This window comes from Physeter macrocephalus, chromosome 15 (assembly GCF_002837175.3).
Source record: "Physeter macrocephalus isolate SW-GA chromosome 15, ASM283717v5, whole genome shotgun sequence".
Classification (NCBI taxonomy): Eukaryota; Metazoa; Chordata; class Mammalia; order Artiodactyla; family Physeteridae; genus Physeter; species Physeter macrocephalus.
In genome coordinates this window covers 57,615,795-57,639,449 of record NC_041228.1, presented here as the reverse complement: position 1 = coordinate 57,639,449, position 23,655 = coordinate 57,615,795, and the positions used below count along the sequence as shown (strand labels likewise).

At 40.2% G+C, this 23,655-nt stretch overlaps 1 protein-coding gene across 1 annotated transcript in view; it reads left to right on the top strand.

Annotated features, from left to right (window-relative positions):
* Positions 1 to 22,906, top strand: part of STMN2 (stathmin 2) — a 61,234-nt gene extending 38,328 nt beyond the window's left edge. The window contains exons 4-5 of the mRNA XM_007114196.4: positions 13,150 to 13,341; positions 21,580 to 22,906. Coding sequence (XP_007114258.1) covers positions 13,150 to 13,341; positions 21,580 to 21,639 — 252 coding nt within the window. The 3' untranslated portion in view covers positions 21,640 to 22,906. The remainder of the gene's footprint in view (positions 1 to 13,149; positions 13,342 to 21,579) is intronic.
* Positions 22,907 to 23,655: the final 749 nt, after the last annotated feature.

The window sequence follows — 23,655 nt, the reverse complement described above, 5'->3', positions numbered from 1 at the left end:
CTGTTGTGGCCTCTCCCGTTGCGGAGCACAGGCTCCGGACGCGCAGGCTCAGCGGCCATGGCTCACGGGCCCAGCCGCTCCGCGGCATGTGGGATCCTCCCGGACCGGGGCGCGAACCCGGTTCCCCTGCATCGGCAGGCGGACGCGCAACCGCTGCGCCACCAGGGAAGCCCACACATCATTTTTAACATACTTACTGAATTGACTTTGTCTGTATGATCTGTTAGCATTCACAGATCTAAGTAAGGTCAGTTCCTGTTCACCCGGGGTCTTACCGACCACAAACTGAAAGTGCACTAACCAGGCTGCTAAAAGAACATTCATGGAAGCTAATTTATGATTCTTCTCTGCTCTGCTCTAGTCAGAACTAGCCTGGAGACCTGGCCAGCTTGGTTGCCACAATTTTCAAGGGACGTTAATAAATTAGTGAGTCCTGTGAGGTTAGGGAGTGATGCAGTAGTAAAGATCTAGAAACAGTGTCACTTTAGGACACTGAGAAGGCTTTAGACTGGGGAAAAAATTTGAAATGGAAAATCATAACTCTTTTCAAATACTATTGTGATGCACAACAGAGACTGGCCTGACTTTGGGTGGGTTCAGGGGACAAAACAAGGACTGGGGGGCCGAAATGAGAGGGGTGTAGTCTGGGGTTCAAAATAAAAAACACTCATCTAAAAGTTAGAGCTGTCCAATGAGCTTTTAAAAATCAGTATAATTTACTAAGCTGTAAGTTGTGTAATTACACTAATATCCTAGCAGGTGCTAGCTATCACTCTATTTTATATTATAAATGTATTATTTTGCATTATAAATTATATTATGCATTTATTTTCAGGTTTTTTCCCATTTAATTACTATGCATATTATGCAGCTATTGAGTTTAAATATTTTTTAAATGTACAGAGTGTATAAATTAGATAAGCAGATGTTGCCCCCTTCCTCCCCTACCACAATGCCTCTTGCCCCAGTTCCTGTCTACAGCTGAGGGATGATGAAGAAGGACATTCTAAGTAGCAACAAAGTAGAAGCAAAGATATTACCGTGGTACCCTGTGTTATTGTCTTCATTAGACTATAAGCACCTTGAAGACAGGGACCCCCATCACAGTGTCCTCCCCAGAGTGGACATTACACTGCTTGATGACTCAGATCAGCAGACACACTGAAGGGCAAAACAGGAACAAGCAGGAGGCCTTGCACGTGAGCCTTGACTGCTGCAGGTATTTCCAACCATTCAGGGAGCTACAGCGGTTCCAACACAGCTCCTGTGATTTCTAACCACAGGATTAGCTGTGAGAACTGGAGGACTTTGTTATTTTCCTCATTAGTTAACCTGAAAATGTTTCCAGCTATGCTAATTTCCAAAAAAATAAGTAAATGTAAATCTGTGCTCCTTGGTTTTCATACAAGGCTCCTATTTATTCAAAAGGAAAATAAAGTTAGTTTAAAATCGATTAAGGCTATTTTTTTCTGGGCACGCCTACCATGATTCAACTCCCTATGGACATTATTGAATTTCCCAACACTGTAAATATTTATCCAGTTAAAATATATCCATAATTATACTAAAGAAAGAGGTCTTATATGTTCAAACAATGTAGAGTAAATGATCATATGCAGCATTTTACTCATCTTTGCCAGAATAACAAGGCTACTTTTAATTGCCAGAATTCAAATTATTTTAGTAAACCCATGCCTGTGTTCTGTGTGCTTAACCTTCTCAAATATTCATCTCTCAGATATGGAAGTGAAGCAAATCAACAAACGTGCCTCCGGCCAGGCTTTTGAGCTGATCTTAAAGCCACCATCCCCTATCTCAGAAGCCCCACGAACTTTAGCTTCTCCCAAGAAGAAAGATCTGTCCCTGGAGGAGATCCAGAAGAAACTGGAGGCTGCAGAGGAAAGAAGAAAGGTAACTTTTTCCATAGGTTTTTAAATTCTGCTCTCTCTTTTCTTTGCCTTCTCTCTCTCCTCTTCTCTCTCCCTTCCCCTCCCCCACCCCTCCGCTTACACACACACACACACACACACACACACACACACACACACACTTCCATCAGAAGTACCAGGAGACAATGATGCCTGAACCTGCACATGTAGGTCTTCTAGACATAGATCTAGGCTACTTCAAGTAAAAACTGCTGCTTTGAGGCTAGTTAAAACCAAAGATCTCAGACACTGAAAGAACTTCAGTGCCCTAGTGCCCTCCCCCCATCTTGGACCCATTTTGATAAAAGCCTCCCTGCCTTAGCCTATCCTTGCTGTCAAGAAAGCACAGACTCAGGTACCGTAACTGCAGGGGTTGTGGTGGAGAGAGGTGCCCAAGTGGTGAGTCCTCCCTCTCAGTCTGCGTCCTGCCCTGCCCCAAAGCATAGTACATGGTTTTCCTCGGAACTCGAAAGCACCAGATACTCCCTCTGAGATATTTCCTGCCCAGAAATGCTGTTCACCCCAGGGTAATGGCCAGAAGCTTGCCCCTGTCCCCAAGGCCTCACTCCCTGTCCTTGAAGTTGGTTCATCCAAGATCAGAACCCTCTCGGGAATATATGAGTATCTTCCTCTACCCATTTCTAAGCCTTGATGGCATTTTTTCCTTTTTTCCATTGGTCCTTGTCTGTATTAAAGAGCTTTTTCTTACAGAGCTAAATCTTTAATTTTCCACAATCAGCTGAATAAGAAAAGCCAAGGGTATTAAAAATGGAGGGCATACAGAAATCCCTAAGACTGTATACATAGAGACAGAAGTTATGTCTGAATATGTGTGTATCAGCTGTGTGATTATGGGGGTCCATCCCATCGAGATGCTCTTGATTAACCCAAGTGAATTACTGCAGGTAATTCATTCCTATGTTGTATTTTCCACTGACTTTATCATGATATATTTTTAGAATCATGTAGTCACTAAGAATATGCTCCATGCATGGTCTCATGATTTAAATGGAAACTCTGCATTTATAATAATTTTTAAATTTTATTTAGATGTTTATAAAAAAGTTAGCCAATACATTAAACACTTCTATGTTGGATACTTACAAAGAAAAGGAAAATAGTCCTTCTCCTAAAGACTGAATTCTCTAACAGGGAGTGCAGAACAAACCCAAATGTGTGTGTATGTATATGTGTTTATATATACCTACATGCACACACACGCACACTCACACATATGTACATACATAACTATAGCATCAAATAACAAGGCTCAGAGATTATAAATCCTAGATTAAGATTTCTGAACCAAATATACTTTTTGTTTTCATCTTTGTGGTTGGAAAATCTTCCTATATTGTGTAACTTTCTGATCACAATTTCAATTTTTACTCAGGTGAAGTTCTCTTTACATCCAGTGAGTATTTCTTTACATATTATTTATTGTATTTGACCAATTACTGTTGTTATAAATTTGGATTTCAAAGGAAGGAAACTAAGCTACTAACCCAAGCAGACATACAGGAAGTTGCTTTTAGAAATATTTATCATTTTTTTTTGTTGTCATTTATAGCTTTCTTCTCATAGTAAAACTGAATTAATGTATTCAGAGTTACAGTCAAGGTAATTTAAGCTCTCACCAAAGCACTGGCATCTTATAGCTAACAGTTGTAAGTATAGGTCATAGGTTGACATATGGAGATGCCATGACTTGATTAGAAGTCAGTAACTGACCTGAAACTGAAAATTAGAGATGAAAATTCAACATCATAGTTCAGAATGTTGCTGGTATATTTAATTTGAAGGAAATTATTAAAAGAAAAAGAGCACAGATGATCAAAATTAACTGGATGTTCTCATAAAATTCCCTGAGTTAACTAATTACTGATTCTGGTAAAATTCATGTACCCTGACAATAATAAATTATCAACAATTACACCTTTAAACAATTGAATTTAACTAGAAATTGGCCATGTGGCTAAAGACATTTACAAATGTAATCATCCAGCATTGCGACACCCAGGAGAAATATTCTTTGGAGCCCTTTAAAATCAGTATTCCGTCACATTTCTGCTCTTACTAAAATTTTCAAAAAAATGATTTTCAAAAAAATCATTATATAGATTATGTGCAGGTAGTAGGGTTTTAATTAGAAGAAAATACAACTAATTAACAGAAAGTGACAGCTTAAGAAATCATTAATTGATTTTTTTCTATTGGGTTGTACTGACTTAATTAGCACTCATTTGGAGAACTGTTAATTCTCTTTAAAGAGAATTCTTTAAATTCTTTAATTCTCTTTAAAGAGCCTTTAGCAAGTGCATATATCTCAGTAACTAAGTGAGGACATGCATATAAGCAAAACCCAACTCAACTAACTGAAGCAAAAAGAGGGTCTGGGACTAAAATCCTCAGAGTGGTTACAGCTTCAAAAACAGCTTGATCCAGGAACTCAATATTTCTTTTTATATTTATCATTTATTTCTGCAACTAATTGGTCTCAATACCAAGGATCTTTTGTTTCAGTCAGTCCCAAATTATTTTTCTCACAAATTAGCAACTCCAGCAGAAAGAGAGCTTCTCTTTCCTAATAGTTCTAACAGAAGTCTTAGAATTGAGTCTCAGTGACCTTGCCGGGTCACATGCCCAATCCAGTAAGATGGTACTAAATAAAGCAGGACAAAGAGAATTGGTAGTTCTGGGGTGAAAAGTGCTATTCATATGGGGTGGTCAGAAAAGGTCTCTTGAATAGAAGAACATTTGAAGAGAAGCATGAAGATAGTGAGGGAAAACATTTGAATAAAAGGCAAGAAGGTAAGGGGTGAGCCATGGGACTCTTCCCTGGGGGACAGAATTTGAAGTAAAGAGAATAGCAAGTACAAAGGCCCTGAGGTAAGAGTATGCTAGGACTATTTGAGAAATAACACAGAGGACAGTATGGTGGGAGCAGAAGGAGCAAGGGGAGACTGGTAGGAACTGAGGTCAGAGGTAGCATTTTTAAGGACTCTGACTTCAAATGAAAAAGAAGGTCATTGGGATGATAAAACCATTTCACTCCTTGTGAATCACAGTCTCTGTTCAGAGAAATATCTGCTTTAAAAAGCTGGGTGACTAGAAAAATAAATAGTGTTAGATAAATAGAGAAGACATGAAAGTGTTCTAGATGTAGAGAATGGTTCCAGAACTAAGGATACCCAGAGGTGAGAGTGCAGAAAGTGTGTTTTCAGGGCAGTGGGTAGACCAGTAGTTTGGGCTAGTGGCCTTGGGTAGGGAGTTGGAGAGTAGTGAGGTGAGATCGTGGAGGGCCTTCCATGCCAGGTTAGGTGTTCAAACTCCATTTTATCTAAGAAATGAGGAGTCACTAAAGGCTTTCAAAAATACTCAATGTCCAACCTAGCCGAGTGACCGGCAACACCCATATTGCCCTGGTTCCATTTCCTTTCCTACAAGCTAAAAGTTTGTAAAGATTCCGCCTACCAAACAATACATTTAAATAAGTATTAATCAATTCCTTTTGTCATGGTTATAATCAAAGCATCTATAGCTGCCAATTAATATTTTTTATTATCATAAAATAAGCATTCTCTCACTAAATTAACATAATTCAACTCAAAGTAAGGGTAAAGATAGACACAGAGGTATTTCACAGAGGTGAAATATGACTTCTGATAGGGCTTTTAAAACAAAAAGGTTATGAGGCCCCTCCCCCTCCATTAGTACCCTTGAAAGACTTGCTTCTAGGACCTGAGTTTTAGAGATCATGTCTGGGAAGCAGTGACCTACCTAGGCTGTGCTGCTGGAGCCTGCTGGATTTAGAGCTGGAGGGCTGCCACTGACTCATCTCCATGTGGGCTCAAATTCACTTTGTGTTCAAAGTTTTGGCAGTTTCTCCAGGTCCTCACTCCATCTATTGATACTATTGCAGCACTGACCATCTGATCACTACGTTAAATGCTCCTCCCTTAGGCTCCTTTGAACCAGAATTAATGCTCCATTGATTAGTTGGTAGAAGATTATTATAAAAGGAATAAGTCCTTTTCCTGATTTTTTTCTTCCTTCTTTGATTATCTCTGAGAACCAGTATTCACCTCCATGAGACCACATTACCTCATGAGGTCAGATTTGAAGCTCATTATTTGAAATTAAAGTTTCCATACAGCAGCTTACCCATGTGGATAAAATGATATGAACACTTCGGTTATCCATCCATCCATCCATCCATCCATCCATCCATCCATCCATCTATCCATCCATCCATCCATCCATCCATCCATCCATCCATCTATCCATAAAATGATATGAACACTTCGGTTATCCATCCATCCATCCATCCATCCATCCATCCATCCATCTATCCATCCATCCATCCATCCATCCATCCATCCATCCATCTATCCATCCATCCATCTATCCATCCATCCATCCATCCATCCATCTATCCATCCATCCATCCATCCATCCATCTATCCATCCATCCATCCATCCATCCATCTATCCATCCATCCATCCATCCATCCATCTATCCATCCATCCATCCATCCATCCATCGATCCATTTATTCATTCAACAAACATTTATTTAGTGAGAGGCAGCAGAGCTAAGCTAACCATACATTCCAGTTGGCCCAGGACAACCCCAACTTATTCCTACTGTTTGGTTATCATTATTATCTCAATCTCGTAAGTATCCCAGTTTGGACAGTAAATTATGTGATATGGCAAGACAAGCACAGTGTTTACGAGCATCTTTAAAAGCATAGTGGTTAAGAGAATGACTGTGATCAAAGTCTGGTTTCGCCACTTAATAGCTGTGTGACCTTGGGCAAGTCACTAATCTCACTCTGTCTTATTTTGTTTTTTAATTTATTTATTTTTTGTTTTATTTTATTTTTGGCTGTGTTGGGTCTTCATTGCTGCGCGTGGGCTTTCTCTAGTTGCAGGGAGCGGGGGCTACTACTCTTCGTTGCGGTGCGCGGGCTTCTCATGGCGGTGGTTTCTCTTGTTGCAGAGCACGGGCTCTAGGCACGTAGGCTCGGTAGTTGTGGCGCACGGTCTTAGTTGCTCTGCGGCATGTGGGATCTTCCCAGACCAGGGCTCGAACCCATGTCGCCTGCATTGGCAGGCGGATTCTTAACCACTGCGCCACCAGGGAAGCCCACTATGTCTTACTTTATCCATCTGTAAAATGAGACTAACAATAAGACCTCCATCCTGGAGTTATTGTGAGAATTAAAAGAGTTATTCCATATCACAAGCGCTGTGAAAGTGTCAGCGTGTAAAAACACATCCAATTCCAACCTCACCGAGATGATGATCTAGCAAACTCATGATTTTATAAAGAAAGCTTCTCATTAACACAGATGCTGAAATGTTACTGTATAATACATTTCATAAATATTTTTAAACATTATAAAATATTAGTTATCAAATCAAACCAAAGGTGGTTTGATAGGTAACAGATATATAAATAGTTCAGCCCAACTAAAAGTGGCTTGAAAAAATTAGTATTATTTTTAAAAAATGATGAAAACTTAAGGAATTGAATGATATTGATAAAATCTCATGCTAAGATCAATTAAATTAAAAAGAAAGTTATTCAAACCACTCCAGTAAACTATAACTGGCATACTGACAATACTGGCACAGTCAACTCCAAAGCCATCGAAACTCTGAAAGAAATCTGTGTTGCTTATTTTTAATAATGTGGCCTCGAAGTGGACCATTTGTCACCAAACATGATAGACTTACCTTTTCCATGTGTCGGCATCTCACATTGTAGATGGCTACTAAAGTCGAATCCAGTAAAAGAGGGGTGGTTTGTATAGCAATGATTATGAGCTAAAGTGCTGGATTATTCACAATTCAACATTCAGGAAGCGTTCCGCTCCTTAGAGAATGTGACACATGGTCCACAGACGTCCCCGTGTGTGAAGAGCACCCCCGTGATTCTTTTCCTAGGAGTTAACCACAGTAAATGCACTACAGACTCTGGCAGAAGGACTCATTCTAAAGGTGCTTGGATTTCACTCATTTTAAATTTCTTATTATGCTTCTGATTCTTCAACACAAAGTGAATATTAAACCCTTTTGCTTTACATAATTATACTCAATCATCTTATTTAACAAGGCTTGATTTGTGACTTTAGCTGGGTTAATAATGTCTTTTCATTGTTAACAGTAAAGCAAATAATTAGAGACACATCATCTAACCTACTACCGTAAAAGCACTTAGGTACTAGGAGATCTAGCGTCGGATAAATGGTTCTAGAAGGCAAGAAATATATCCAAATGATGAAAAGGGACAAGAAATAGAGAGGTATGGGGACTTCCCGGCAGTCTAGTGGTTAAGACTTCACCTTCCAATGCAGGGTGCGGGTTCGACCCCTGGTCGGGGAGCTAAGATCCCACATGCCTCGCGGCCAAAAAACCAAAACGTAAAACAGAAGCAATATTGTAACAAATTTAATAAAGACTTTAAAAATGATCCATATCAAAAAAAAAAAATACTTTAAAAGAAAATAGAGGTAGAAATGTATATACTTCAGAACACATAGAAATAAAAACTAGCATTATCTAAAATATAGTCTTAAATCTCCTCTGTGTACACAAAGTAAAATGAGTTTTATTATACCACTTAACTCAAATTTATCTTCCATTTCATTATACAGTAATTAAATGCTTATACTCAGTAATATAAGAAATGGTAATGAACCTCTTTGGAAAATTATATAGTTAAAGTCTTCCTAAATGTACAATAATTCTTCTCACCATCTCATTATTTTTCCCTTCACGTATCTCTCTTGTAATTATTTCAGTGATACTGAGTTCAGTGTGCGGAAATTTATGCCTAGAATAGGTGTTCACCATCCATGTGGCTCCGCTATTACAATAGCAAGATGGAGATGTTCTTCATCTCCCAGAACATCATGCTGGACGTCTTAGCTCTATAAATACTTTGCCTTGACATTCGCATTATACCTGCTGATCATTATCATGCCCTCATTTTCTATTTCCGCATTTCAGTGACCTTCAACATTAGGTACATGCTATTCAGAAATGTTCCTCCATGGTCAGATCCTTTTCCCTTAAACAAAATTTTTAACAACGTTTAGCAAATCCCACCTCTCCAGCCTCCCTATAAGTCAATCAAGATTCCTTTCTGCTAATCTGCCCAAACAAGGAATAAAGTAAGAATACCTATTCGACCACGTAGCAAAAACTTTACTCCTACTGAAATGAAGGCAAATGCTTCTACTTTTATATATCACCTCCTCACACTCATTTTCTGTTTGAAGGCAGTTTTCTGGACTAAATACTTATTTGCTTATTGCTAGAAATATTAGAATCAGAACCAGTGAGGCTGTGACTGGGAGATTAAAGCTATATTCATAGAATCAATTTCTCCCCAGGAACAAAGTTAGAGAGGTTATAGGTGGTGATATCTGGATGCCAGGCTATGTAAGAAGGAAGAAGAATTATGACTTTCTGCAGCAGTGGAGTTCCAGAGACCCTAGGAACTGAGGTCAATGCCCTCAGGGCTGTTAGCTCCATGGAAGAATTTAAGAGTTGAGTATGTATGAAGAAGAATCAAAACAGGAAGGCAGACATATTTTCTTGGTGAGGAATTCTTTCCATAATCAGCTTCTCATCCTGTATTTTTTTCCCATGGACTTGAGCTTTAAATATTTGAAACATATATAATTATTAGATCCTACTAATGCATGAGTTGAGGCAATGGTGGTTATAACAATCCCTACCGGTGTGTAAGGAAAGGCTCCATGGAAGCGAGTGGCCCTGAAGGGCGGCCTGGCCCAGTTAGGCAGGTCTTCATCATTGAGCAGCGGCCTCACGTGACAACGTTCTGTACTGCCTTCTGTTTCGGTTTCACCCCATTAATTGTGCTAAAGGAATGCACTTGACACCTAGGCTGGGTGATCTCATTTAGCCCCAGTGGCTGCAAAAGTACTAACGCCATTAATTGAGGCATTTCAAACTGAGCCAAATGCCACACTCCACAAATGCAATAGGCCTCCCTCCTTCCGTGATTATGGGCCCCCGAGGGAGTCGGTGTTCACACAGACCAAATGTGTCCCACCGAGACAGAGATCTGAAAAGGAATGTATTGCTCTATTACCCTTTCAATGCCAAGGCCTTCCCTTCTCAATCCTATTCCCCTGCTGTCTCCTGACTGGTTTCGGCTCTTTCACAAAAGAAAATGAAGAGCACAAATATAAACATCAAGTTGCAACACAATTTCACAAAGTGCCAAAGTTAATTTGAGCATCTGAAAATTTAAAATGACGCAGTTGCTTCTGGATAACTATCCATGGTAACTCCGCGAGAAACGGCCACAGAAAATTCCAGGTAGATCCTATCCAGGGCAGCGCTGGAAGCACTGATCTATGGGAGAAAGAGGAGGGGAAAGGGACTTACTAACCTACCGAGCAGAAAGTTCACGTATCTACTGGCTTCAGCAGCCTTGGCTGATGGACCGTGTCGTACAGAGGAATACAATCTAAAAGCACTGCTATAGAGGATTTTGAAAAATTTTGTTTTGCTTTATTTTGATTGATTTGGTGTTCTTTGGTTTCCTGAGGCTGCCCCATCGTTTTCTGCCCGTTACAAGAGATACCTAAGGCCCCAATCTTATCCATAATTCTTGGACACATTGCACCCTTGTTTTGTTGTAACCCAGACTTCTCTCCCTCAAAAAGTTTTCTGGACTTAGGTTACGTAAATTGAGTTGAACTTTCTGAAATGAAAGATCAAAGTCATTTCCTCTTACTTCTTTGTGGTGCTTCCTTAACTGTGAAAATTCTTAGCAGTACAGCCCCATTCAGTGTACGTGTGCTGGTGGAGAGGAGGGAGTTAAGGAAGGGCTGAGTGTCACCAACCACGAGGACACCTGAATCTACTCACCGTCAATAACTAAAGGAATGTGAACAGATATCCTGCACACGTGAGATAACCAAGATTCTGCATCTGAGTTTAGGTGTAGCAGGAGGTTCAATTGCCATCCTCTCCTGTCACAAGTGTTTTGAGTTTTCCTTTCAATAATAATGGCTGCCGTTTGCTCAGCACTAACTTACTCGATATTAGACACTGTGCTGAATACCTAGCAAACATTATTTCATTTGATGCTGGCAAATAGTCCTATGAGCTAGCTACTATCTTTATGCATATGCCAAAAAAATAATTTCATGAAGACTTTTCTCAGAGAGAAACTTTAAGCACACACACACCTTTAATCAGTCTCTCTTTCCCTGTGTCACAATTTAGTAGTCCTGGTAGCAGTAGATAAGCAAAATCAATGTAGGATGTTTTACCAATAGTCCCACCTAGAGGCAGGAGGATGAATAAGCTAGAAAATATTTTTTCATGTTTCTTCCAGAAAGGCTCCATTTGATCTGGAACTTACTTTGTGTTAACATTTTATCATTTTTCAAGGTAGATTTTTTGCAAGTTATAACAAAGCAAGAATGAAATGGGTCCACTAAAGATGTCAGTGAAACGATTATGGGGTTAAAACAAGAAGTGGGGCTGGTTCCCAGAACTGTCTGTTTAATCTCCAATGAGTCACTAGACATATTCCTGATAAACTTCAGGATAACCACATCAACAAAGACTCTTAAGGCTGTCTGATTTTACCATTCCTGTAGAATTTTATCTAAAGAAAAGTTTCTTTCCCTGTCAGACTTCGTATTGTTTATACAACACAATCTCTCCAGTAAGGGCCCACGACCACTCCCATCAACTGAAATATCTTCCTATTAATGTTTTTTTCTTTTTTTTTGCGGTACGCGGGCCTCTCACTGCTGTGGCCTCTCCCGTAGCGGAGCACAGGCTCCGGACGCGCAGGCTCAGCGGCCATGGCTCACGGGCCCAGCCGCTCCGCGGCACGTGGGATCCTCCCAGACCGGGGCACGAACCCGCGTCCCCTGCATCGGCAGGCGGACTCTCAACCACTGCGCCACCAGCGAAGCCCCCTATTAATGTTTTTAATGGTAATCAACATTTAGCCCATGAGATGTTTGTTTGATCTACCATTGTTTAGATATTCACATTTACAATTACTTCTGTAAAGCCTCACCTCAGAGGACCAGCTGATCCCAAGGAATTACCCAGGAACTATGGATGTGTAATAATTTAGTCTTAAACCTGGATAGTTCAGTATTGGGTAAGACTTCTCTTAGCTGCATAATTGTGGAGAAGACGAATGTGGAAAGATGTTAATATATCCAGGGTCATTGACACAGTTAGGACTTAAACACAGACCTGACACCAAAGCCCATGCCAGTGTATTTTTCAAAAAGTAGGCTGTGAACTGCCTGCATTACAATCACTAGGGATGCTTATCAAAGATGTAGCTTCCTGGGTCTTACCAAAGAACTGCGGAGTCCGAATCTCACGGGTGGATATCAGGCCTCGGCATAATTATCAAGCACCCCTCTGACTGTTAACATACAGAACCGTATAGCCTCCTGATGCTGCAGGAGAATTACAGTGCACAGAAATGTGTGGGACGTGCAGGAGTGGGTACACAGGTTTCTGATGTTTCTGCTGTAATCACTGAGCAATCGCAGGGTTTCACAGGTGACCCAGGTGGCCTTGGCATATTCAAGACGGGGCCAGAAAAGGACCTTCTGTTGTCTGTGGCCATATGGAGATGAAGTTTGCACTGTTCCCAAAGTCTCCAAAGAGAATTTGGTGCATGAAAAAAAAAAGAGCAGAGGTGGGCATGGAATAAAATGAGAAAGTGAATTTAACAATTTGGGGAAAGTTGAAAGGCTCATTGCAGGGCCCAGCCTACAACTGATCAAAAACAATGAGGCAGGAAAAAGATGAGAACGTGCCCCAATCCTCACCTATTTTCCTCAGGCTTCCATGGATGTTGCCATCAGGTGATTAATTACAGCATTCCCTGTTACATAAATGCTTAGCGGCAACTTATGAAAACAAAAACTCTTCCAAGAGGGTAAAATGCTCCTTCTTCTAAAACATTCTGTCCAAAAAACTCACAGCTGAAAATTCAGCTCACTACATTTCCCCACTCACCACATTCTATAGAAAATTCTAAGGCATGCAGATGAGCAGGGAATTGACAACGGTGCTCAAGGCTAGAAGTACTATTCATTTGAAAAGAATGCTGTCTTGAATCAGTGGACCATTATTCCACCAGGTTTGTGTCTGGGTGATTCTAAGATGGATCTGTTTTTCTTCCCCAGTCTCAGGAGGCTCAGGTGCTGAAACAATTGGCAGAGAAGAGGGAACACGAACGAGAGGTCCTCCAGAAGGCTTTGGAGGAGAACAACAACTTCAGCAAAATGGCAGAGGAGAAGCTGATCCTGAAGATGGAACAAATTAAGGAAAATCGTGAGGCTAATCTAGCTGCTATTATTGAACGCCTGCAGGAAAAGGTAATCATAACAGAGTCCTGAGCAGATGCACACATTCATATGCAACACGGCCAGATGAACTCTCAAATGCCCAGGCACCAGAGGCTTCATCGATCTCTGCTGCAGGTGCAGAAAGCACCTAACCCCACGGGCAGGGTTTCCCGGGGTGGCGTGGCCTTAGTGGGCACTGCAACATGGTTGAGGAATGGGAGTAGGACTTAAAGCTGGAATTCTGTCAGATTTTCCAGGGGTGAATAGATTGAGGGAGGCCGATTCCTGCTTTTCAAATGTATAACAGACCTCGGTACAAATCTTAGGAACCCATCTACTGGAAAAATATTAAATTGGAAATATTAACGATTTCATACAATCAGTTATAAATGACAACAATATATAGTAAAATAATAAATTTAATATTTAGTCTAATAATTAATATATAATATTAAATGTGTAAAGGTTTTGTCAAAATATATTTGGACATATTGCGGTACATTTGGAAAAACATATTTGTCAGAAAAGGACAGAATATTTATGAACAGCGGAAAACCCATTCTCTCCATGTAGGAAAATCTACACTCAAAGCTAGTAGGGGAAGTTCATTTACTCAATTTCTGGCATCCTGGTGCCTTTCTTCTCACCAACCTGAACATATAACTATTCCCATCAGTCAGGATGAACAGTCCCGGAAATCCTCTAGAAATTGTTCTCTCAGAACCACTGTATCTTTTACTCAGGGTAATTGTGAATCCACCTTCATCTCTCTTCCTACGCCCTAGAAAAATAAAAGCAAATGGCATTGCTAGGAATGAGGCATGCTGATCTTATTCCAGGATTGGCAATTAGACCTTTAATATCCAGTGCAAGATTTATATCAATCCAAGTGCTGGGATGAATTGGGAGATTGGGATTGACATATGTACACTGATATGTATAAAATAGAGAACTAATAAGAACCTGCTTATAAAAAAATAAAATAAAATTTTTAAAAAATTAAATTGAAAAAGACATATCGGGGTTTCCCTGGTGGCGCAGTGGTTGCGCGTCCGCCTGCCGATGCAGGGGAACGGGGTTCGCTCCCGGGTCTGGGAGGATCCCACATGCCGCGGAGCGGCTGTGCCCGTGAGCCATGGCCGCTGAGCCTGCGCGTCCGGAGCCTGGGCTCCGCAACGGGAGAGGCCGCAACAGAGGGAGGCCCGCGTACCGCAAAGAAAAAAAAAAAAAAAAAAAAAGACATATCAATCCAAGGCTATGCAGGAGCATTACTGTTTTTTTAAAATTACACATACTCAAAACACAGCAGATCCTTCTTGATTTCAGTTGTAAAATAGTTCATAAAATTTGCATATTTAACTATTGTTTCCAGAAGTGCTGGATTTTAATGGGCAATGTATTTTTTCTCTGTGTATTTTTCTTCACCCACCCCTCTGGCCAGCTCCTTTTTTCTCTCTTCTCACTCTCGCCCAGAATTGGTCTCCTCCCTTCATGCATACATACTCGCATACACACTTGCGTGTCTACATACATGCATACATACAGTTTGTCCTGGAAATAATCAACCTGTGGAATGCTTAATATTCCTGGCATCAAGCTGCAGAATCTCCAGGGGTGGGACCCAGGCATCCATATTTTTGTTTAACTCTCCAGATGATTCCAGTATGCAGTCAGGTTTGAGAACTAGCGGTTTGTAGCTTTTTCTGATGTAAATCTCAGCTGACAGCATTTTATCCTGTGCTGAATGATGCAGCCCACATCATTTTTAGGGCCACATTTTCCCTGGTATTCCACAGCTGAAGAGACACTTTTCAAATCTAATAGAATTTTTGACCAGTGACAGCCAAGATCTGTTATCTTCTCAGTAAAGTGGAGATACTCCTTAGAGCATACTAACTTTACTTCCATTTGATGCATTTTAGGTACATTGTAGATTTTTTGTTGACATATGGTATATGTGTCTGTATGTACTAAAACTACTTTGCTTCTTCCTAAAATAAGACAAAGTTAGTTTTTTATTGTGACTTTTTCTGAATGAAATTACTGCAGTGAAGTTAGAAATTAAAAAGAGGATCAATAATAATAATTATGCTGAAAGTGCATGAAACTGCCAATATAACATAAGCTTTTCTGGCATCTCCCACATCAAAAGATGATTATTACTGAAATGACATCTATTAGTGAGATAGTCATGAGGCGACCACACTAAGTGCCCACCATTTTGACAGCCCTCACTGGCCCTACCGATTAGCCAAGAGATGTGATACAATTCCACGTGAGCTTTTGCAGCAATCTGCCTACCACCCAGCCCTCAGTCCCCCTCCTCCTCAATGAATCGAATTGAGCATTTGAGCAGAGCATGTCCCTCGATGGTGGCTACGATGGTATCCTCAGTGTCATTCACTGATGGATTCCCACAGACCTCTCAGAGTCCCAGCCATGTTAGCACAAAGCCTTTAGATAAGACTGAAAGCCTAAAGCAAAATCAATCCCGGTTACACTTTAGAACCTACTGAAGAGCTCTTTAAAATGAGAGCTTCTGATGTAGCTGTCTGGGGCGGAACCCAGAGATCAGCATTATTTTTAAAGCTTACCCATAGGCACTCATATTTAGCCAGGGTTGAGAAGCACTGAGCTAAAGCCTTCTTAAATATGTTTTGTTATGTTGTCATAAATGATATTTAAATCTTTTTGATTTTTTGTTCCGTAAACGTGTTCTTTCTTCCTTCAACAATAATGTTACACTCTTTTTTTAAACATATATTACTACCCATTTATTGAATAAATGAGCACCTATAAAAATATGAAAACACTAACATGTGAGTAATATGTGGGCAGGTACTGTGTCTATATTGTTCACCACTGAACACACAGTGCCTAGAATGTGGAAGAACTCAACAAAGATTTTTGCATACATACATACATACATAAAGAGGGGCTCATGGCCCCTCTTCTCTCTCTATTCTATTCCCAAGATTCCTCATGTCTCTCACAATTTCTACTATCTCCTATATGAGAACATACCCTATGATGACTAGTTTATTAATCATTCAGTTAATAATTATTAATGATAATAAATGTAGTTGTGATGATATGATACATTTAGTGACCACATGACACATGTTAGCTTTGTGCTCAGTACAATTTTGAATGTTACACTGTTTTTTAAATTTCCGTTTCTGTTTCCTTGGTGCTTCACCTCAGCACTCCAACTTATCATATGGAAAAGAATCAAATGAAGAGGGTGTGAGCAAAGAGATGCCTGTGCCACAAAGACCAGCATTAGTCTGATCTGTTTCAGTCACTCAAATTGAGTGACATAAATAGTCATGCTCAGGGCTCAGAATTGTAGTCTATGACTAACTACACTGCGAATTATGACTGACACTGCAGTAAAATTAAAAATGTTCTTATTCTTGGAGTTTCTATTTCTAAAAAATAGAAAGAGACAGACAGAGAGAGAGGAAACACCTATTGTCGCCATACAGAAAGGATAAGAGACACGTTCTCCTTCTCCCACGTGTCCTTCTTCCCCTAACCCACTAGACAGTATCCCACAGAAAATTCACCACCTGACCCATTTGGAACCCTGGGTAGGAGCAGCTCTCTTATCAAACCCAACCAGGAACTGTAGTGAATAGCTAATTTTGAAAAATCAGTTAAAGCAGGTATAATCATTTTGACAATAGATACATTCATTAAACATATACCGTTAACATCAAACATTTAAATGTACTTCTTCCAATTACAACCTTTGAATGTGGACCAGGACCTGTCTGAGAAATGGATCAGTAAATTGGAGTTCCATGTCCTTCTTTTTCCTTGCGTTAGCCACACCTATATCACATTAGCTATGATTTACAGTTTCCTTGTTTTTAATTGTGTGAAGGCTAAAGACATATGCAAAATAATCTGGATATAGAAAGGATAAAAAATGTTTTTTCTTCAGGGAGTAACATTCTGTGATTCTTTTTCTAAGAGATGATTTTGATGATATATAACTCTTTAGATAGAGATTTCAACCATTATCAATTTCTGTCTGTTGTAACCTTTCATTCTTCTCATCTGACTTTTTTTTCTTTATCATTCTGATTCACGAATGCTATTTGTGTAACTATTTCCTACGGAATATGTCTGATAAATGAATAATGAAAGGAAAAAGAGGATTAAACTAGCTTTCACTGATTTCTCACTGTAGGCCAGGCATTTGACACATACTATGGAATTTAATCCAAACTACAGCCCTAGAAGGAAATACTGTTATCATCCCCATTCCACATCGAAGGAACCTGGTCCTTAGAGAGGTTAAGCCGTTTGGCCAAGATCACAAAGCTAAGCAGATCGCACAGTCTCGGTTTGAACCCATGTCTTTTTGACTCCAAACTTTTATACTAAGCTAAAGCTGTAACTTTGGCCATCCTAAAACACTGCACAGTAAGCAGACTTGGCAGCGGCATTGGATGTAGATAGTGGTCCCATGACCAGCGTCATCTTCGTGTATGAAAATGTGCTTTCCTGCACTCCCGACTCACTCCTGACCCCTCTTTTGTATTGCAAACTCATAGTTATTAGTAAAAAGAAGGATTCTGATGATGTTGAATCTCATCTTGCATTTAAATACTCATATAATAGGATTTCGTGGATTGGAATTGATACCCTAGGTCACCTAGTTCAAGTCCTTTGTTAAGATTTGATACCTAGTGAGGTGAAGGGGATATTAAAAGGTAAAGTAAAAAAAAGACCTCATATTTCTTCGCTTCCAGTACAGAAATCTCTCTAATCACATTTTCTCCAAGAATCAGAATTTTTTCCTAAAACCATCTCTTATACATTTTTCCATATCAAAGGAACAGTTGCATACAAGGGCTTAAGCACTATTATATTGATGGGAGCAAGGGGGTAAATTGTAGAGAACATTGTCAATTTCGATCTGCTTCACTCTGTCTAACCCAGCGTGTCTGACAGTGCCTGGCAAATATTAGAAGCTCAATAATGAAATGAATATTATCAAAGAATAGACTTGACCTCTTGATGCGCTTTCTCAGAGTATCACAACTTCCTCAGTAACCTCTTACTCAAGGCCTGACAATTGCCAACATTTTGCTGATTAAAAAAAAACAGACTATGTTGAAAATTACACGCCTCCTGCATATCTGCCTTTGATTCTCCCACATTTTTATACAAAATTACATTACAATTTTGAGTATATATTTGATGATTTGATTGTAAGGTTTTCAAATAATAGATTTACTAAAATACCTGAAAATAAGCAATATTTTTCCCAGAAGGTCAGCATTTATTTAAATTTCCTTTTTTTTTTTCATGTTATCTCAAGCTCACAGATTATATTGTTCTTTCCTATGGCAAAATCCATTTCTTTGCAACTAATTTTGAGATGAATAAGAAGTGTGCTCCAAAGTAGCCTAATAATACTGATTATAATCTTTCCTGTTATATTATAAATTTGAGTTTATATTGAATCTTTAGACTTGAGGCTGGTTTTTTTCCTAACATAGTGATGGTCTGGGCTTTCTCTCAATTTTTGTCAGAGCTCAGGTCTTACTAATTAGTTTCTTTCTGCATGAGAAAAAGATTTTATGGCATCTTTTTCCTCACCATAGCAGAACAAAAAGAAAGAAGAGTCAGCTGCATTCATGCTACTTCCCCTGTGACATTTCCAAACAGGACATGATTTCTCTATACATGCTTTTTCCCTCTTCTCTTCATGGCTTTTGAATACAGACAAAAAGCTCATTTAAACCAATTAAATAAAATTGCTTTTAAACTGTTTCTCTAGAATCAACTTCCTGTTTACTCTAACTCTGTATCTTTGAAGGAAATGTAGGGCTGTACATGCCTTTCTCTCCCAGAACCTACATTTGAAAAGACACATTTTTCCACACAACTATAAAATTTTCTCCTCACGTTCACATTGAGGCTACATAGCAGTGGTTGAATGGGGGCTGTATAGCCAGGCTCCCTGGGTTGGAGTCTCAGCTCTGCTGCTTGTTAGTTTTGTGATCTTGGGCAAGTGACTTAGCCTTTCTGTGCCTCAGTTTCTTCATCTGTAAAATGGGCACCAGAATAGTGCCTCCATCACAGGATTGTTTCGAGGATCAAGGGAATTAATACAGGTAAAATCTGTACCTATGCAGAACTGGTACATATTAAGTGCCTAATAAGTGCACTTAGTATTATAAGGAACCTATAAGCAGAGACTCCTTGAGATTAATAGAGCTTAATGATAAGATTTGCTTTATAGCTGGTCAAGATCATTGCCTCTGAACTAAAGGAATCTATAGAGCAGCAGTCCCCAACATTTTGGCACCAGGGACTGGTTTCGTGGAAGACAATTTTTCCACGGACCCAGGGCGGAGGGTGGAGAATGGTTTGGGGATGATTCGAGTGCATTACATTTATTGTGCACCTTATTTCTATTATTATTACATTGTAATATATAATGAAATAATTATACAACTCACCATAATGCAGAATCGGTGGGAGCCCTGAACTTGTTTTCCTGCAACTAGATGGTTCCATCTGGGGGTGGTGGGAGACAGTGACACCTGAAGTGTGTTGCTTATGTCCAGTCTACTCTGTAAGATGCAGCTTAATTGTCACTTGCCACTCACTCATAGGGTTTTGATATGAGTCTGCAAGCAGTTGATTTATTATGGTCTCTGTGCAGTCAAACCTCTCCGCTAATGATCATCTGTATTTGCGGTAGCTGCCAAGCGCTAGCATCACCGCCTCAGCTCCACCTCAGATCGTCAGGCATTAGATTCTCATACAGAGCGCGCAACCTAGATCCCTCGCGTGCGTAGTTCGCAGTAGGGTTCGCGCTCCTATGAGAATCTAATGCCCCCGCTGATCTTACGGGAGGCGGAGCTCAGGAGGTAATGCGAGCGATGGGGAGCGGCTGTAAATACAGATGAAGCTTCGCTCACTCGCCCGCCGCTCTCTTCCTGCTGTGCAGCCCGGTTCCTAACAGGCCACGGACCAGTACCTGTCTGTGGCCTGGGGGTTGGGGACCCCTGCTATAGAGCCACAAGGAATTTCTGGAGCTGAAGGGGAAAAAAATAGCAATATAAATAATATTCTAAATAGAAAAATACAAAATACTAATAACAATATTTTTAAAAATCAATTTCAATTTAACACCCACTTATTTATCACCTATGATAGGCAAGACCATGTGCTTATAATCATCCAAGGCAGAAATGTGTACTAAAAATAGAATTCCACCTTTCCGATCAGTTCCCTTCTCAGAGAGTTTAGTTCCCAAGTCAAGTTTAGTGCCCCAGATCCTCATGTAAATAAACATCTATTGGTCATGCACTATGTGCAAGAGAACCTGCTGGGCCCTGCAAGTGGAACAAAAGTGAGAAAATGCAGCCCTGGCCCTCAGCTAGCTTCTAAATAAGCATCTGCCTAAGAGAGCTGATGAGATAAGAACAGAAATGACCAAAGCACAAGTTAGAATAAAACGGCTGCCACATAAAAAGGGAAGATTAATGCAGGTTTTCAAATGGAAAGTGAGATCGTTTTCAGTCTCATGAAAGTCTTCACGGAGAAAGAGACAAGCTACAGGGATTATAGAGTCTGTTTACTATCCTGGTGGATGGAGCTGGAAGGCTAGGAATCTCAAGCATTGAAAAGTGCATGAAAAGACAATTCCGTTAAACCAAGAAATCAAGCAGGCATAGGAGAAGGGTGGAGGGTAAGACTGGAGAGGTCATTTGGACTCAAGTGTTGAAAGACCTTGACTAAGGAGTTAAGAATTTAGGAAGTACACAGAAAGTCTTGTTCCTGCATCTCATCCTCCCAAAGTGTCCACTGGCGATTATAAATCCCTTAAAATGTTAGGGAAAAGGAAAAACACCGTTCAAAATGATAGAGAAGACAGTATGATATTTGATTGCTATTCTCTGGATTTATACAGTAGTCCTAATAGTCAAAATTCTCTTAATCAAAAAATTAAAAAATTTTTTTTAATTCTCTTAATCATATGATCTTTTGTTCATCATTTTAATCAAATACAGTGATAAAATTTTTTTAGACACTATTAGTCTTCTATGATCTTCTGTAATGTGACCCTTATTGGGTTCCACGTTTTCCTTTCTTTGAAATGAGAACGTTTCCTAAAGGTAGACGCTAAAGGGGGTCACTTCCAGTCAAGCGCATAGTAGCCAAATTAGTGGGCGGGCCCTCCTAGTTCTCGGTGGGCCAGGCGAGGCTCCTGATGTCTCTCCCTTCGGTGTTTTTCAGGAGAGGCATGCTGCGGAGGTGCGCAGGAACAAGGAACTCCAGGTCGAACTGTCTGGCTGAAGCGACGGAGGGTATGGCACGCCCCACCATTAGTAAATCCCCCTGCCTATATTATAATGGATCATGCGATATCAGTATGGGAAATGTATGACATGGTTTAAAAAGAACTCATTATAAAAAACAAAAAAACAGAATCAAAAATAAAAAAAAAAAAAATCAATGCGGTCTCTTTGCAGAATGTTTTGCTTGATGTTTAAAAAATACCTTGGATCTTATTTTGTAAATACTTACATTTTTGTTAAAAAATACAAGTATTGCATTATGCAAGTTATTTCATAATCTTACATGTCCTGTAACAGGCTTTTGATGTTGTGTCTTTCCACTCAAATGAATTTGCTAGGTCTGTTCTTTTTGAAGCTCCCCATGTCTGACTCCACTCCCTGCCCTTACCATTCCAACAGAAAAATGAGGTCAATAGACAGTCTTTGGTGCTAGAAACCCACCATTGCCTACTGACCTAGACAGCTTGGTAATCTCTGAACTTGACTGAGACCACACCTAGATCACAGGCATTACAACTCCACACAAATCACCACATTTGTCCGCTCATAATCTACTAACTGCCTAGGAACTACAAAACCAGGCTAAGGAAAACCACTACTCGTAGCATTTACTTCTGCTTCTACTGGATTATGTGCTACAAATGTGCTTTGGCTTTAGAAAGGGATGGATGAAAAAGACAGATCTGAGATCAATCTGGGTAGAAGCAAAAAGGTGAACCTTTTAAAGTGCTGAGCACAGATCCTAACCCAAATGGTTCAAGCAGCCGTGAAATCGCTTTTCATGAAGTGGGCTTATTCTCTACTTTAAGTTCTTTTGACGGAATGAATTAATGTGTCAGGTGGCTTATTTGTGGATGCCATGATTGAGTGATGTTCATTTTGAGCTCTTACCTATAGTACAAGTACATGATGCTACTGAATATTTTTCCACTTGGAAACTGTGAGCTGATTGTTGCATTCAAACACACACGCAAACAAAATCGAAAACACTGCGGACTTTCACTTAAGCTGGTCTTTCTTCCCCAGTGTGAGGCAATCCTGCCTATTTAAAAAATATTTATATATATTACTCCATCTGTGAGGGCTGATGCAGTCAAGGGGGCTAGGCAGGGCGTTTGTGCCAACTGAGAGAATCAACAGATACCCACCATTAAGTACCTATCGCAGTTTTGAAGTCGTTTCTCCCCCAACTCCCAACTCCCGAAGGTTGCTGCCTGCATATTTACTCTTCATTAGTGCTATTTTCCTGTATGTCATTGTGAGCAAGCTGTGATTAATAAAGAATTGGAGTTCTGTGAACTAATACAGGTTTGGTCTGTTCTCTTGCCCCTCCGTGTGTCAGACCCTGGAGTTCAGATTTGAAAAGGGTGGCCGTTGGATTCGGCAATCTCAGAAGCAAAGACAGTAATTCGAGTTTGAAGGGAAACCAGGGCCCTGCTGATTCACTTCCCTTCTGGAGTAGCAGGAAGCATCACTTTCCTCTCTCCCTCTGAGAGTCCAACACAGCAGGAGAGGGCTTCAATCTGTTCCCCTTAACAACATTCAAAACTGAAGGAGATACCACAGGTTTAGACTGATAATTCTGCAGGAGGGAGAGCCCCTCTCAAAGAGCTTGGAAGCTTCCTGGCACCGCCTCACGTTCTCCCACGCGGCCACAGGACACCTTCCCCAGCCTGTTAAAATGTGATTTCCCTGCCATACTGCCGAATTTTCCACTGCCAATAAACACACTGCACACACGGACACAGCGGGGGCGTGTCAATGACCCAGATGGATACTGCAGGACCAAAGGAACCACAGCCAGTTTTAGCGGAAAATCATAAATAATTGAAACCACACAGACTTCTGAATAAGCAAACTGAGCTATTGTCCATAGGATTGCTAACAAGCCAAGTTTAAGGTGGAGGCCACCTGGTCCCTATCTTGAATATCCTTTATTTGTGGGCATCTAACACTGCAACCATTGATACACATCCTTAAAAACATGAATTCCATGAGCTTCCTTTCAGAAGTC